General features: G+C 38.6%; 1 protein-coding gene across 7 annotated transcripts; it reads left to right on the top strand.

Annotated features, from left to right (window-relative positions):
- The first annotated feature begins 1,861 nt into the window (after positions 1 to 1,861).
- On the top strand, positions 1,862 to 12,401 carry LOC146553396 (tumor necrosis factor receptor superfamily member 14-like). Of its 7 annotated transcripts, XM_085254484.1 has the most exons (7): positions 1,862 to 3,122; positions 3,244 to 3,336; positions 4,653 to 4,778; positions 4,861 to 5,019; positions 5,093 to 5,177; positions 10,827 to 10,899; positions 10,984 to 12,401. In XM_085254484.1, exons 1-6 carry the CDS (start codon positions 3,080 to 3,082, stop codon positions 10,855 to 10,857), a joined length of 537 nt encoding a protein of 178 aa, XP_085110610.1. In that variant the 5' UTR covers positions 1,862 to 3,079; the 3' UTR covers positions 10,858 to 10,899; positions 10,984 to 12,401. The 7 variants fall into 7 exon arrangements, 6 of the variants coding, with proteins under 6 accessions (XP_085110610.1, XP_085110609.1, XP_085110608.1 ...); XM_085254483.1 differs by having other exon boundaries at positions 10,827 to 12,401; XM_085254482.1 differs by lacking the exons at positions 10,827 to 10,899; positions 10,984 to 12,401 and adding an exon at positions 6,614 to 8,602 and having other exon boundaries at positions 1,862 to 2,187.
- Positions 12,402 to 14,099: the final 1,698 nt, after the last annotated feature.

The raw sequence follows: 14,099 nt of genomic DNA, 5'->3' as shown, positions 1-14,099 counted from the left end.
CAATCATGAAACTGATCAATGATCAGCTGATCGTCTCTCTTGTTTACTTATCGCCCACTTTGCGCCAGAAAGAGGAAACCAGCGGATGTCGCGCTAAACAACAGCAGCACGTTTAAGCTTGATCAGCTGTTGTTAGAATGTATTTAATATTAATTTCTAGTATCAGCTGATGTTTGCTGGAGCCACAGCTGTAAAGCTGCTGGTCATGATGTCTGTTTAGATATGTGGTGAGAGGGAAACATGAAGATGAAACCAGGAGATGTCCTTACTGAACCATCAGAGCTGAACAGGTGATGGAGAAACAGGTTTACCTTTTAGGTGACATGAATGAGTTGAAGGGAAGTTATGAACTGTTTCTGAGAGACAAATAACACCAGGATCCTTTTTTATGTAGCTGACAGTTGGTAACTGTGCAGGGGTGGATCTAGCAAAGTGTTTCCAGGGGGGCAGGTAGGGCATTAACAGGGAAAGGTGGGGAACAAAGAAATACTTTTCTTTCTTATTCTCATTTAAAATATCTAGCTTTTATTAAATAATTATCTAAATCTTACAACCAAAGTTTTTATCTGACGTAAAATGTATAGAAATCATACATATACCAACAAGACTGTACATCACTGTCACAACAGGGTTTGTTTTCAGTCAAAGTCTTTATGGCTTTACTACCTGGTGGGTCAGTCTGTAGTAAAAATGCCCGATTTTCTGTCCCAGTCCAGCCCTGCAGGTTAATACTGGCAGTGTCACCATGCCAGCTGACTGTATTTTATCATCAGCCAGTGTTGTTCTTTATCAATATTACCAAAGTTTACCATAAGGCAGCATAGAAAGTATTTACTTGCTTTCAGGTTTTATTCAAATGTTAGTTTTTTCATTTGTTTCCCCACTTTTTTCCTGTTTCAAAATCAAACACCAGTTTGTGAGAAGATTATCTTCTTTTTTTAACAGGCAGATAAAGTTTTGCATTGGCATTGGCTAATTTGTCAATTGTTTGTTACAAATGTTCGTATTTTAATTTTCAAAAATGTTTTTGCCCAAAACATATGTGCACTATATGTCAGTAAAAATACTATGCAAATATTGATGTCCTTGAATGCTGAGTAAACACTGACAAAACACTGATTGTATCTCTTGTCCTTTAGCAACGCAGTATCTAAAAACTTTGCACCGTAGTGGTTAAAATCTCATTCTAATAAGAGTTAAAAGTGCATTTGGTTATTAGGTTTATAGGATTATTGAATTATGGTTAATGGTTGGTAGAATTTTTTTTTAAACATTATCTGCCAATTAAATATGCCACCCTTCTCCAAATCTGTGCCCCTACCTGGCCCCCCCAACAAAAATTTTCTAGACACGCCACTGGTAAGCAAAGACAACAGGGATCACTTTTTTCTGTTTATTTAGCACCCACAACATTTGTAGTCGCCTTCTGCACAAGGGAAGTCCACACACACCGTGTGGTACCACTTTCCACAGAAGGTGCAATCTGCAAGATTGAATGAGATTGTCAGAGTCATTGTCTGGCTGTTTATTACTAATCACCTGCTGTACATTCACAGTAACTGCCATCTCCTTACAAATGTTTATTAGATTGACCACACTTATGCAGACTGTATATCACAACCAACTCTAACATGTTTGTTTGCAGAGGGCAGACACAGACAGACTACGCTAACGACATGTGATGTTACAACACTGGTGAAATATTAGTGTGTTCACGACATTTTTCGTATGGGCAAAAGTATTGATATCAGGATGGTGATTCTTATGTGTATGTCATTTGGCATTTTGTACAAATGTAGGCTGATAATAAATATATGATATCATTTCATTCTTTTCAAAGGTTTATTTGCATGACGCACAAACAGACACAATTGAAAGGTACAAATGTGCATGACACGAATTCAAACGTGGTGCAGATGTGTGTCACAGGTTGATCTGGCTGTAGGCTGTGGCACTTGGCCAGAGGTGGCGCTGGTTGACTCGACTCCATGTTAGTGCACAAAGTAAACAGCACGCTGTAGTTGTGAAGCAAAAACGCTGAATTCGGAGGAATAAACCGTGCGAGGGGAACGATGACGACGACAAGAGTCTCCCGATCGTTTATTCTTTGTGTCCTGTGAACAACAACGGCGTGGTGTTACTTGTTTGCTGTTTTCGCGATCGCGTCGCGCATGAGGATATCACCAGGTGAACTCGCCACATTTTTAAACATTTTGTTGTTCAACAGCATCAAGACTGACGGAGTGTGTTTGAGACAACCTCACAAGTGTCACAGGTGACACATTTGGCGTTTTTTTGCTGGTTTGTCGGTAGCAGCTCCTGAAACGCAAGTCTGCCACACATCTGTTCGACCAACGCCAGTTGATCTAAACGCCAGTAGATCTGGAACACCGGTCCAAGCCCGGGTAAAGGAGCAGGGTTGGAATTGTGACATTAAAAAAAACAATAATTGCTAAAAGAAATTTAATTTGTAGTTCTAAATAAACTCTAAATGCATTTAGGACGTTTTTTACTCACTTTAAGTCTCTTCCACGATGTTATTTCGCTCTCCAACAACATAGGTTACAATTAGATTAGCATGACCAATTATGCAAATTAGGCGATGACGTCAGTTAGCGACTTCTAGCGACTTTTAGGACAACCAATAGCGATTTTCCTTACTGAGGAGTTGGCAACACTGCCCCCACCACACTTCCATCCCATCATCGGTTTCTCCGTCTTTCTGGCCCTGTCCCACTACATCCCGGAAATCGGAATACGCCCTAGTTCAATAATTCTGATTTAATCAAAAAACGCACCATGAATTCACGTCGTCGTGCTCCAGATTAAGTTTAAAGTCGGATTCCAGTTTTTCCCTCTCGGAATTTTAATTTGAAATGGTCCCTCAATAGAGATTTGCACCTCGCAAACGTCGGAGCAGCTTCACAATCCCAGAGTTAACCATTCAGAACACTGATAGCTTTTCAGCATGAACGCCCACACTAAACGAAGAGCAACGTTTAAGCTAACTTTCACTACAGAATTTTAAAGGGTTACTGTTATTTAAAAAATAATTGCTTCAGCCGCTATATAAGGCAGCATGTTAGCCTGTGATATCATGGTTTCTGTGTTCCTCGTATTTGGTAAGTCAAACAGCAGCTCCATGTTTGCAGCACGTCTTTTATGTAAAGCTAACCTTAGCTTAGCTTGTAGCCTGTGTGGAGGATGCTTATCACTGCGTCCTAATCCTGTGCTTGCCTGCAGCATGTCGCGCTGCCTCCGTGGTTTCTGCGGTGTCTTGTCACACAAAGGAGTATGCAACAAGGGATGGGCAGTGCTGCCCGATGTGCCAAGAAGGTACGATAAGAAAACATTTCTAGAAGTAAACCCGCCCACATTATGTGAGTTCCCACTGTGAGAACAAAGAGTAAATAAAGAGCCGTCTATCTTATTTGATGTTACAGCTGCTTCTTTTATCTCACAGTTCTTTAAGTTAATAAACCAGAAAATCTGCTGACTCTTTTTTTTTAAATCATTTTTTCCCCTGAAACTGTCAACTAACCTTCATTAATAGTTAGAATTGACACAGTTCAGATAATAGCTTTCAGGAAACATCACAAGTATTGTAAATAAATTGTAACTTTGTCTGAGGGGGCAGCACACAAACAAGTTATTAAGTTGCACGTTCAGATGAGATAAACCTTTTTTTCATACCTTCCGTCCACCTCGACTCAGTTCATCTTACACATACTGAAACGTCATTTCATATGATCAGATGTGTTGAGCATGTGCCTCTACAGCACTGCTGGCACAGGGTGAAGTAATGCAAGGCTTTGTGGCACACTATAACCATTTCAAATGTACCAGAGCTGTAGAGGTTTAAAAACAACTTGATCCCCATATTCACAGTTCAATTCACATGTTATTTATATAGCGCCAAATCACAACTACAGTCGCCTCAAGGCAGTTTATACTGTAAGGTAGACCCTACAGTAATACACACAAGAGACACCCAATGACCTCTTTTGGTATTGTCACATCTTGAAACTGCTACTGTGTGAAAAATAATGATGCACACAAGGATTGTACAGTTCTAAACAAGGCAATTTCTTATACCCATCTATTAGTACCTGAAAAAAGTTGATTCTTTTCATCTGCACGTACATTTGAATCAGTGATATAACATTTCTCTATCTATCAACAATTAGTTCTTCATAATGCCCAAAAGATGACTAGGTAAGCTACTAGTCTGTGTTATCTTGTTGTTGTAATAATTATGTGAAATATGCAGATGGTTCACAGAGCAGAGGCTCCTCCACTATCAGAAAAAGTTGTAAGTGGTGCATACTATTATCTGCTCCACAGCACTCATCCACACAGGCTTGTATTTTGCAATAATTGCGCACACCAATTGTTCTTGAAATATAAAAAATTTAGTAATATATAGTAGGAGTACAGAGGAAACTATTATATTCTGGCAGTTATTTTGCCAGTACCAGCTGGTGGTTGCTTAGTAACTTTACACAGTCTATTGTGGTGTTTAAAGTTTTCTAAAATGTGTGTCTAAAAAGATTCACCCCAGATTTAATACACTGTGCATTCACTGTGCGTTTGTGTTCTTGACCTTTAATGTGGCTTTAATGTTCACATAAATGTTGTGCTGTGTTGAACAGGTACAGTTGTTCAGAGAGACTGCACAGCATATTCAGGAACTCGGTGCCGTTCCTGTGACCTGGGGACTTTCATGAACCAACTCAATGGTCTATCTAACTGTTTCCCCTGCACTACCTGTGATACAGGTACAGATGGAAACTTCTTAGTCAAATTTTAATTTAAAAAATAAAAAGGTTTTCAAATTCCACCGATATTTTTTTTTTTTAGGTCATGGTCTCTTTGTCAAGCGGAACTGTACAGCAAAAACTGACACAGTGTGTGACGTTTTAAATGGATATTACTGCAAAGGTTTGATCGACAGTAATGGATGTAGTTTGGCAGAGAAACATTCACAGTGTGAAGCTGGTCAGAAGATAAAAGAATCTGGTAAGAAAAGTTTTTTAGATGAGCTGATAAAGTAGGATTTTATTTTGTGTAACAACGAATGTGTTTCTTTCAGGAACCAGCAGAAGTGACACAGTGTGTGAAGACTGTCAGCCAGGCTTCTTTTCCAAGGACGGTGTGAAGTGCACTGCTTGGAAAACGTAGGTCATAATTTATAACAAAATCACTCTAAGTTTATTTTATTTTCAGTTATTGATCATCAATGTCTTAATGGAATCTCTCATATACTTCGCACTAGGGCTGTGCCACATCATATCATCTGCAATAATATCGGTATTACACTATACACTGTGTGTCGTTATAGCAAGAATATGTGTTTGTATCCTAGTGTTTATGACAAGGAGTCAAAACCATGCATGTCTGAATGTAAGAGCAGTGTGCAACTAAAAATGGAGCTACTTCAGCAGCTTCCAGTGAACACAGGAGAAAACATGCAGGAAAACTGTTTGGAAAAAAGTGAAAACAACAAACTGGTAGAAGAGGGTAAAAACATACCTTTGAGTAGAACGAGACACATGGGACATGAGCAGTCACTCGCTGCACTCGCTAGTTATCCTCTATATAACAGGAGGAGCAAACAGTGGATGGAAATTAGTGATGCAGTTACATGATGGAAAAGCAGAACTTTAAGCATACACTTTAAGCATAGACTGACCAAGGCAGAAAAAATTTTTTATGTTTCTATTTTTTAATATTAATATATGACAATATTGTGCAGCTCCTAACATTTTACAAGAGTAAGGTCATTTAGTTATTGTCAAAGTCAAGTTTTAAAATTTATTTTATACTTTGACTTGAAAATTCCAGGGAAAATACTACCTAGGCTACTTTTGTGCTTACATTTTCTTTCATTAGATTCACATTTCAGTTTAAGTAGTCTGACATTGGTGAGACTAGCTCTCTGGAAAAGAAGGATGCTTCATCTACTTACAGTTATTAATGCTGCTGCCTGTGAGCATTTAAAAAACATACAGTATTTTTTTCTATATCTTCATATCTCAGTTGTCATATATTACTCACCTCCACACAGGACTTTGGGAATTGCCCTCCTTTAGCAACCTGAGGACCAGTGATTCAGCTCATTGAACAGAAAATTAGCCAACTTTTATTTTAAAAATGTTGTAATGGTACAAGAAAAACTTTGAATTTGTTTAAAATAAAGTGACAGATGACAGCACAGTTGAGGCATCAGTTAATCCTGATGGCCACATTCAAACACATAAACATGAGCTCTGCTTTATCACAAACATCTTGCTTTTAGACAAGACACAAGATGCTTGTCAGCAGGAATACTAACTGGAGCCCATATAGAATGCACTTTACAGATATTAATACACTGTTACATTTTTATGTCAGGCTCATAAAATAATAATTAACTTAGAACTTAAAAGTTAGAACTACTGATGTAATATTCAGACTTGCAAAATTACTTCAGTTTTTCATCAACATTTGACAGGATATCAAAATATTATAACAATTTACATAAAATTATTATCTTGGAAATTCTCTATGGTCCTGCTCCTTCACGTGGATTAATTTGGATTTTCTTTCTCTTTCACCTCTTCTTTTACAACAGTTGCTCAAACCAACAGATAAAGGTCAAAGGAAGCTCGACCAGTGACGTTGTCTGTGGGAGAACATCAAGTCAACATTACTTTGTGTTTTTACCTTTTTTGCTTTGCTCAGTAGCATTTACTAGCCTTGTGACAGGTTAGTGCACAGGGCTCGCAAAATCGCTAGCCCGACGTCCCGGGGCTAGTGATGTTTCCAGTCGGGCTACCAAAATCTATCTCAGCTCTGCCCGTCGGGCTATCATAGGAAGTAAAAATATATGACAATGCCTTTGCTTTCTTTCGCTAATTAGCTGAGTCCTCATCAAAGAACAGTGCTCTTTAATGAATGCAGCACATAACTTTACATCGTAGAGGTAACAGGGAGACATATCGAGTTATCAGATAGCCGTCTTAACTATATTCTAACTCTACAATTTCCCGACTGCACTTTCCTCTTATTTCACGACACCACCCTCTAGTGGTGCAATATGGTATAGTCAGACAGGACACAACATCACTCACTAGCTTACTCTTCAAACGTGGCACGTGAAATCTCCCGCAGCAAGCTTAAACGTGCTAGAGGTTGACTGCGCAGAGAATTTAAAAAAAAAATCTCTGGCATGTGTAAAGACAGATGGATTTACGCAGGTATTTTAGTTCTGCTGAGCCAAAAAAGACAGGTCAGGATGAAGAAGGGACAGGCAAAGAAAGGCCTACCACAAAGCGGAAAAGTTATGATAAATCAGATTACGAGGCAAAAAGAAAGCACAGTTTTTTGGATTCATGGACAAAAGAATTTCTGTGGCTGGAATATGACAAGGTAAATAACATGATGTTCTGCCTGGTGTGTCGTGAGTTTCCCTCTATTGCTGAGTCGACAAGCGCCTTTGTTACTGGGACCAGTAATTTTAGGAAAGACCCCATCAGAACTCATGAGAAATCTCTGCATCACAAGAAATGCATTGGTGCTCAGTCTGCAGCATCTGTCCCAGAACAAACACCAATTGCAAAAACCATACTAAAAATAAACCAAGCACAACAAGAAGTCCTGAAAAAGCTGTTTAGAACTGCGTACTATGTTGCAAAGAGTGAACTACCACTGGCAAAATTTAGCAGTCTTTGCAAACTTCAGAAAGCAAATGGCCTAGATCTTGGTTCCACTTACCTCAATGACCATGCTTGCAGAGAGTTTATTGGAGCAATAGCACAAACTTCAAGAGACCAGATTGAAAAGGAAATTCAAGAAAGCAGGTTCTTATCCATTCTTGCAGATTGGCAGTACAGACACTGGTATAATAGAACAGGAGTTGGTTCACGTCAGGTATGTGAGGGATAATGGTGACATAGCCACATACATGATCAAATGTCAGCCAGTCAAGAGTGCAAATGCTGCAGGTATTTTAGAGGCTATTGATGAAACAGTGAACACCATGGGTATCAGAGAGGACACATGGAAAAAGAAAGTAGTGTGTGCAAATTTTGATGGTGCTGCAGTGATGATAGGTGAGAAAACAGGAGTAGCTGGGAGACTGAAACAGAGGATACCCCACATCATAACAATCCACTGTGTGGCACACAAACTAGAGCTAGCCGTGCTGGATAGCGTGAAAGGCTGTGAGTACCTGGTGAAATTTGAAGATACACTGAAAACCATCTTTAAGATCTACTACTATTCCCCAAAGAAGCGAAGAGAGCTGACAGAAATAAGTGAACTGCTAAATGAGAGGCTGGCACATTTCAGTGGGCTGAAGAGCACACGGTGGCTTCCAAGCCGGCTGAGATGTCTAAAGGCTGTGGAAAAAAAATTACACTCCCACTGTTGTTCATATGGAGAACATGGCAGAAGGAAGTGATGTCAAAGCCGAGGATGCAGCCAAGGCTAAGGGGGTGGTGCAGGAGATGAAGACTGAGAAATTTGTTCGCTTCCTGCATTTCATGTTGGACTACAGTACCATCTTATCCAAGTGCTCTACTGATTTTCAGCATGATAACCTAAACATCACACAAACAAATCAGTTAGTTGAGAGCACAACATCACGCTTACTCAGCCTAAAAACAAAACCAGGAGAATATCAGAAAACCTTGGACACAAAGTTCACAGCGAACCAGGATGGTAGCATTTGCTACTGTGGAACTCAGCTAACAAAAAGTCAGCGACCTGCTAGAAGAGGTGAGGGAACAGACAAAGACACCTTTGGTGCAGAGATCCAGAAGATTATTGACAACACAGTCAAGTACATGGACAACAGATTTAAAAATCTCCATGAAAAACCTCTCTCTTGTTTCAAGGTTTTTGACCCTTCCACTCTTCCCTACCCCAGAGAAGAACTAGCAAATTATGGGGATGAAGAGGTGGATTATCTTGTCACACATTTTGCCTGTTTGCTAGATGCAGAAGAGAAAGGGAAAATTCCACAAGAATGGATGGATCTAAAAGTGTGGCTTGGAGAACGCCGGGGTCGCAAAGTAGATTGCTTGTACAGAGATCTCCTCTCTGAGAATCCAGAACATCTCTCTCATATCTTGTTGCTGGTGAAATTAATGCTGACACTTAGTCCATCGACAGCCATCTGTGAGAGAGGATTTTCTTGCATGAACCGAGTGAAGACAACACATCGTACCTCTCTACACCCTGAAACACTGAATGACTGCATGCAACTCTCCATTAATGGGGAAACAGTTGAATCTTTTTGCCCTGACAAGTCGATTCGTTTCTGGATGTTTTCTGGAAAAGGTTCAAGACACCTGGATCATAAAACCCCGACAAGAACAAAGAGCAGTGAAATGGAGGGCAATGCACAGGAAGAGAAAGCTGATGAAGGAGATGCTATGCCCTCAACGTCGAGTGGCATTTTCTCATCCGAGACTTCAGTGGAAATTTCAGATTCAGGATCTGACACAGACTAATTCATGTTCTACACAGTTCTAACAAGTTCACAGAAAATTCTGTTTAATTAGAACCAGATATTTGAGTTGATTGTAATGTTTACACAGTTGTTGTAATTTGTGTTTTAACAATTTTTTGATTGATGTTTTGTTTCCTTTACAATATTATACAATAAAAATTATCTTTTTTTATTCGGGCTACTCAAATTTATTTCAGGCTACCAAAAACTAAAGAGTGCCTGCCCAAAGGGCTACCAGGGATTTTAAAATTTTGCGAGCCCTGGTGCATCGTCTGCATTGTGTTGATTTTTCAGTTTAAAGCCTTAACAACACAGTGTTGCCTTTTTATTATTGCTTAGGGTTTTTTTTCCTGCTGTAACACTAATTTTCTTTGTGTACCAATAAAGCAAAGAAGAAGAAGGAAGGGAAAAAAATGACTTTTTAAAAAGAAAATTGAACATGTGTCCAAAGTCAGATATTCACTAAAAGTGTAATTTAGTCACAAAGGACTTAGATGTAGAGTATCACATTAAACATTGCAGAAATGTAATGTATCCTCTGTACTGTGTGTGCTGAGGGGCTTTGGTCTGAAGGAGTTCATGTACAGCAACATCAGATAAAGTCTGTGGAGGGACTTTACTGAATCTGAAGGTGTCCACTGCATGAAGACACAGAAACACAGGAGCTGTAAACCAGGACACATGAGTCAGAGCGGTTGATTTTCTTGCTACAAGACAAAGTACTAAAATGAGCGTAATATGTAATATAAATATAAATAATATACAATTCTGTTCAGTCTTGTATAAAGTTTTTAAAATCAAACTAACAGATTTGATGGCTGTTATGATGTATTTGGTTGATGCTGAAACTGTGGAACATACCTTAATTAATGTTTCATAAACTCTGAATATGGTGTTAATTTGAAGTAAAATGGTAACTAACTAGTGACCTGCTGGTTCACTTTTCATTCACGGCCCTTTAAGTCACAGCTTACAGGCAAACAGCTCAAAGCAAACCTGATGAAAAGAAGCAAAGACTGTGGGAGAAGCAGTTGGAAAAGAAGAACTGCAATAAGAGTAAAAGTTACAGTGAAAACAAGCTGGATGAAATAATCTGTTGGCCAAGTTCAGTGTTCTGTCCAATAGAAGCTGATTCGCCTTCTGTGGTTTGATTTTAACCTGAAGCTGCACTCGCTCATTCTTTCACAGCTTAAGAAAAACAAAGAAATGTTTTTAGATGTTTCAGACTTTTTTTTATATCAGAATGAAATAATGACTCAGATGAGGTCATAACAGACACTCCTTCAGATGACCTGTAAGTATAAAACGGTGTATATTTGTGGCTTTGCAGGAACAGCCTCCACAGACAGTGGATGCTCTGACTGCAGCAGTGGAACATTAACACCTTGTCACTCACGCACTAAGTAAGTGACACTTCAGAGCAGACATGGACACGTGATTTCTTCCAGTGCAACAACTTTTTCATTTTCCCCCTCTGTACCTTCCAGATGTGAGTCACTAAACCACATGATAACTCCAGTGCTTATGCTCAATGTTGGAAACAAAGGGGAAAAAATTGTTACCATCACTGGCTGTGTGGTGGTTTTAGTTATGATTGCCATAGCTGTAGTGATTTTAATTATTGTCATTTTTAAAAGATGTATCTATGTGAGGATGTCAAAGATCACTGATATCATGATTTAGATTATATTTCCTGTCAAGTAATAACTTTTTTAGACAAAAATAAAACTCAAAACAATATAGGAAATGAAAGTATTTATATTTTTTTATTTTATTTCTGAGAAGGAAAGAAAAGAAAATGAAGCACTGAATGGGTCAAAGGAGCAGACAAGACAACAGTGAAATGTTCACTGTGGACTCTGATCTTTTTTAAAAAGCAGCTAAAAACTCAACTTTTTAAACTTGTATTTGGGTAAAGTTTTGTTTTAATGTCTTAGAATTTTGTAATGAAGCACTTTGCGATATTTAGAGACGATCAGATTTTTACTGCAGCATTATGGAACAAAGAATAGCAGTTTCTAATGTTTTTATCTTTCATATACAGATTTTCCTTGGAACTGGTTGTGGATGTTTGTGTAGATGAAAGTTCATAGTCAACACGTTCTCAGTCCCAAAGCGTAACATTTTACGTTGCCATAGTTATCCTTGTAATGTATTTATGGGGAATATTTCATAAAAAAGGTTGACTGCACAGAGACAATAAAGAAAACCTTCAACAAACTTGTGTAAAGCAGACTGTAGTTCTTCAGATTCATGGACACTAAAAAGTTTGCATCTTTTTATAAAGTTAAGGAGCCAACATGTTAGTTGGTATCACAGACAGCTGGTTTTATTTTATTTCCTGCACTCTCACATCTCCAGTTTCACAGCCTTGCACTTCCGGCCTTCTCGGTCTTCGAATGACCCGGCCCACGTAGACCGCGAAGGGCGGTGTCTGTCGGGGATACCTACTTTGGCACGACACCAGGTCCTGCAAGGATGCGGTTGAGGGTTTGGGACACAGCTATTAGGTCCTACGATTTCCTTCAAGCCCTCTCCCCCTTTTTTGTCTTTGTCTAAACGAAGTTGATCACCATCTGCCCTCAAACGTCATAAAATGGCTTGTTTTCGGTTTCTGTTTTAAGCCACGAAAACCGTTGATGCTCATTCTTTCCAACAATGAATAGATTTCCTGTTTACACCCACATCAAAACCCAAAAGCGATCATTGCTGTTAGATTTATATAGAAGTTTGGTGAAATAGAGCCTACAAATGTGTTATAAGGCAGCGTGTTAGGATGTGATATCATGGTTTCTGCGTTGTTTGTCTGGTTTCTGGTGTTTGTGTATGTATGTGTAATGTCTTTGTTTATATTGGAAGGTAGACTGCAGTCAAAACGATTTATCAGTTGTATATAAAATAAAGAAATTACCTGTTTTGCAAATATCTTTATGACTGCATTATTGTACCCAAATTATAATCAGTCTGGTTGTTGCCCACTTAAATGTCTAAAATACTATTATGTTATATTTGTTGCAATTTCTATTAGCCTCGTGATCCAACGTCTCTTTAAAAAGACATTTTTAATGTTTATGAGGTTTTTTAATTGGATCCATAAAGCCAGCATGGTTGATTCTCTTATATAAGACATACCAGAGTACCAGATTGATACAAACATGTAATGTAATTATAAATATTCATAAATCATATACAATTCTGTTCAGTCTTGTATAAAGTTTTTAAAATCAAACTAACAGATTTGATGGCTGCTATGATGTATTTGGTTGATGCTGAAACTGTGGAACATACCTTAATTAATGTTTCACAAACTCTGAATATTGTGTTAATTTGAAGTAAAATTGTAACTAACTAGTGACCTGCTGGTTCACTTTTCATTCACGGCCCTTTAAGTCACAGCTTACAGGCAAACAGCTCAAAGCAAACCTGATGTAAAGAAGCAAAGACTGTGGGAGAAGCATTTGGAAAAGAAGAACTGCAATAAGAGTAAAAGTTACAGTGAAAACAAGCTGGATGAAATAATCTGTTGGCCAAGTTCAGTGTTCTGTCCAATGGAAGCTGATTCGCCTTCTGTGTGTGATTTTAACCTGAAGCTGCACTCGGCCATTAAAGAGTGATTAAATTTGGAATCTAAAAGCAATGTGAGGATGACAAAGAACACCGACATCATGATTTATATTTTCTGTCAATAACTTTTTCTCAGACAAAAATGGAACTCAAAACAACACAGGAAATGACATCTTTTATGTCTTTTTTTTATTTCTGTGAAGGAAGGAAAAGAAACAGAGCTACTGAATGGGTCAAGGGAGCAGGTAAGACAACAGTGAGGTGTTTGTTGTGGAAAAAAAAAGCAGCTGAAAACTCAACTTTTTAAACTTGCTTTTGGGTAAATTTGTGTTTTAATTTCTTAGTATCGGTCACAGATTATTAGGCAGAGGACTCACTCGCAGGTCTCTTAAGTTTAGAGAGAAGGTGAAGGATTTATTTACAATGAGGCACCAAGTGAGGATATATTCATATATACAGTGAGACAGATAACACGGGACTCCAGGGGGGGTGGAGGGGGGTCCGAAGGAGAGGGAAGGTCCAAGGAAGGCGCACACACGCTCCTCTTCTACTGAATCCACAACTCACTCAGATAGTCCGATCCAGAATGCTCATGCTCACTCACACACATCCACAGGAATCCAGACAGCAGGGAATCCAGAAGGCCTGTACACAGAGGGAAACAATGTTAGGAGGAAGCTCTAGGACATAGGTGTCAAACTCTGGCCCGCGAAGCCATACCAGATTACTATTAGAGCTGGCCTGCTGGTATTATACAGCTAATACATATATATATATATATATATATATATATATATATGTTTTTATCTTTGCTATACACATTTTCTGTGGAATTCGTTGTAGATGTTTGTGTAGATACAAGTTCATATTTATCTTTGTAATGTATTTATGGGGAATATTTCATAAACAGGTTGACTGCACAGAGACAATAAAGAAAACCTTCAACAAACTTGTGTACAGCAGACGTGCAGTAGTTCTTCATCAGATTCACGGACACGTTTTCTAAAAAGTTTACATCATTTTAAAAAGTTAACACGTT

This window comes from Mchenga conophoros, linkage group LG18 (genome assembly GCF_057382185.1).
Source record: "Mchenga conophoros isolate Kocher_MC1m ecotype Shallow Benthic linkage group LG18, M_conophoros_male_GT1.1, whole genome shotgun sequence".
Taxonomy (NCBI): domain Eukaryota; kingdom Metazoa; phylum Chordata; class Actinopteri; order Cichliformes; family Cichlidae; genus Mchenga; species Mchenga conophoros.
This window is presented reverse-complemented; position numbering and strand designations above follow the sequence as displayed.